This window comes from Sprattus sprattus, assembly GCF_963457725.1.
Source record: "Sprattus sprattus genome assembly, chromosome: 3".
In the NCBI taxonomy this organism is placed as follows: domain Eukaryota; kingdom Metazoa; phylum Chordata; class Actinopteri; order Clupeiformes; family Clupeidae; genus Sprattus; species Sprattus sprattus.
Window position 1 is genome coordinate 57,217,204 of NC_137922.1, and position 2,500 is coordinate 57,219,703.

Below are 2,500 nucleotides of genomic sequence, written 5' to 3' on the forward strand. Positions count from 1 at the left end.
GTCCCACTGTCCCCACTGGACACGTACTTGCCCACAGCGGCCTGGCTGTTGTTCTACAGGACACACACACACACACACACACACACACACACACACACACACACACACACACACACACACACACACAACACAGATGGAGAGAGAGACAGAGAGAGAGAGAGGAGGAAAATCAAAGTTTGGCATGAATTATTGTGTGCTACATGGGGGGTTAGTTTGTGTGTGTGTGTGTGTGTGTGTGTGTGTCTGTAGAGTGTGTGAGTATATGTCTGTGTGTGTCTGCGTGCGTGTATGTCCGTAAAGTGTGTGTGTTTGTGTGTGTCAGTAGAATGAGTATGTGTGTGCATGTGTGTCTGTAGAGTGTGTGTGTGTGTATATATGTGTGTGTGTGTGTGTGTGTGTGTGTGTGTGTGTGTGTGTGTCTATATCTAGATGTGCTGATACCTGCGCTATCTCAATTAAGCCGTCCTGGCAGGCCTTGTGAGTGTCTGCGTGTATGTCTGTAGAGTGTGGGTGTGTCTGCAGAGTGAGTATGTGTGTGTGTGTGCGCATGTGTGTCTGTAGAGTGTGTGTGTGTATATATATAGATGTGCTGATACCTGTGCTCTCGCCATTAATCTGTCCTGACAGGCCTTGTGTGTGTGTGTGTGTATGTATATATACCTGCGCTCTCTCAATAAAGCCGTCCTGGCAGGCCTTGTGTGTGTGTGTGTGTGTGTGTATATATCTGTAGAGTGTGTATGGGGGTGTGTGTGTGTGTATAGTATCTGTCAAGTGTGCGTGTGTGTATCTGTAGTGGATGTGCGTGCGTGTGTATACATCTGTATAGTGTGGGTGTATATCTGTAGTGTGTGTGTGTGTGTGTGTGTGTGTATCTGTAGTGTGTGTGTGTGTGTGTGTGTGTGTGTGTATGTATACCTGCGCTCGCTTGATGAACTCATCCTGGCAGGCCTTGTGTGTGTGTGTGTGTGTGTGTATCTGTAGTGTGTGTGTGTGTGTGTGTGTGTGTATATCTGTAGAGTATGTGTGTGTGTGTATTACCAGCGCTCGCTTGATGAACTCATCCTGGCAGGCCTTGTGTGTGTGTGTGTGTGTGTGTATCTGTAGTGTGTGTGTGTGTGTGTGTGTGTGTATATCTGTATAGTGTGTGTGTGTGTGTGTATTACCTGTGCTCGCTTGATTACCTCATCCTGGCAGGCCTTGTGTGTGTGTGTGTGTGTCTGTAGTGTGTGTGTGTGTGTAGAGTGTGTGTGTGTGTAGAGTGTGTGTGTGTGTATTACCTGCGCTCTCTTGATGAACTCGTCCTGGCAGGCCTTGTGTGTGTGTGTATCTGTAGTGTGTGTGTGTGTGTGTGTGTGTATGTCTGTAGAGTGTGTGTGTGTGTATTACCTGCGCTCTCTTGATGAACTCGTCCTGGCAGGCCTTGTGTGTGTGTGTGTGTGTCTGTAGTGTGTGTGTGTGTGTAGAGTGTGTGTGTGTGTAGAGTGTGTGTGTGTGTATTACCTGCGCTCTCTTGATGAACTCGTCCTGGCAGGCCTTGCCGTTCTCTGGCTTGCCCATCCAGGCCTTGAGGGCGGAGGCCTGCAGGGCGCGCCCGTAGGAGAAGGTGAGGGCCCAGGGGCGACCCAGGGGGCACTGGTTCATGGCGTTCAGGTTCAGGGTGGCCTCCTCCTCGCTCTGGCCTCCGGACAGGAAGGTCACGCCTGGGACAGGAAGCACACACACACACACACACACGCACACACACACACACACGCAAACACACACACACAAACACACACTTCAGGCAGGAAACTTGACTGATCATGTTTGTGGGGATATTTGTGCTACACAAGTGTGTATATGTGGGTTTAGATGAGTGTGTGTGTATCACTGTTTTATTGTGTGTGTGTGTGTGTGTGTGTGTGTGTGGTTCGGTGTGTGTGTGTGTGTATGTGCGCGTGTGTGGGCTTGTGTATGTGTGTGTGTGTGGTTCGGTGTGTGTGTGTGTGTATGTGCGCGTGTGTGGGCTTGTGTATGTGTGTGTGTGTGTGCGTGCGTGCGTGTGGTTGTGTGTGCATGCGTGTGGTTCTGTGTGTGTGTGTGGTTCGGTGTGTGTGTATGTGCGCGTGTGTGGGCTCGTGTGTGTGTGTGTGTGTGTGTGTGTGTGTGTGTGTGTGTGTGGTTGTGTGTGCGTGTGTGTGTTTGTGTGCGCGTGTGTATCATGACTCACCGGGTACGGCGGGGGGCACGGTGCGGCGCAGGGCGGTGACGGTTGCCATGGCGATCTCCTGGGGCTTGTTCTTCTGGCTGCAGGAGTGTCCGGCGGTCACCATGTTGGGCTTCAGCAGGGTTCCCTCCAGGTACACGTGATGGTCCGACAGAGCCTTGTACACCGCCGCTAGGACCTAAAGAACACACACACACACATTACTCAGATAGAGCCTTATACACTGCTGCTAGTACCTACAGAACACACACACACTTACACAGAGCCTTATACACTGCCGCTATGACCTGCAGA

The 2,500-nt window shown here is 51.0% G+C and overlaps 1 protein-coding gene across 1 annotated transcript in view; it reads right to left on the minus strand.

Moving 5' to 3' along the window:
* Positions 1-2,500, minus strand: part of aldoaa (aldolase a, fructose-bisphosphate, a) — a 9,919-nt gene that overhangs the window by 670 nt on the left and 6,749 nt on the right. The window contains exons 6-8 of the mRNA XM_080833866.1: positions 2,210-2,384; positions 1,501-1,700; positions 1-53 (exon numbers count right to left, since the gene is read on the minus strand). The exon at positions 1-53 is cut by the window's left edge and continues 670 nt beyond it. Of these exons, the coding sequence (XP_080689992.1) occupies positions 1-53; positions 1,501-1,700; positions 2,210-2,384 (428 nt within the window). The remainder of the gene's footprint in view (positions 54-1,500; positions 1,701-2,209; positions 2,385-2,500) is intronic.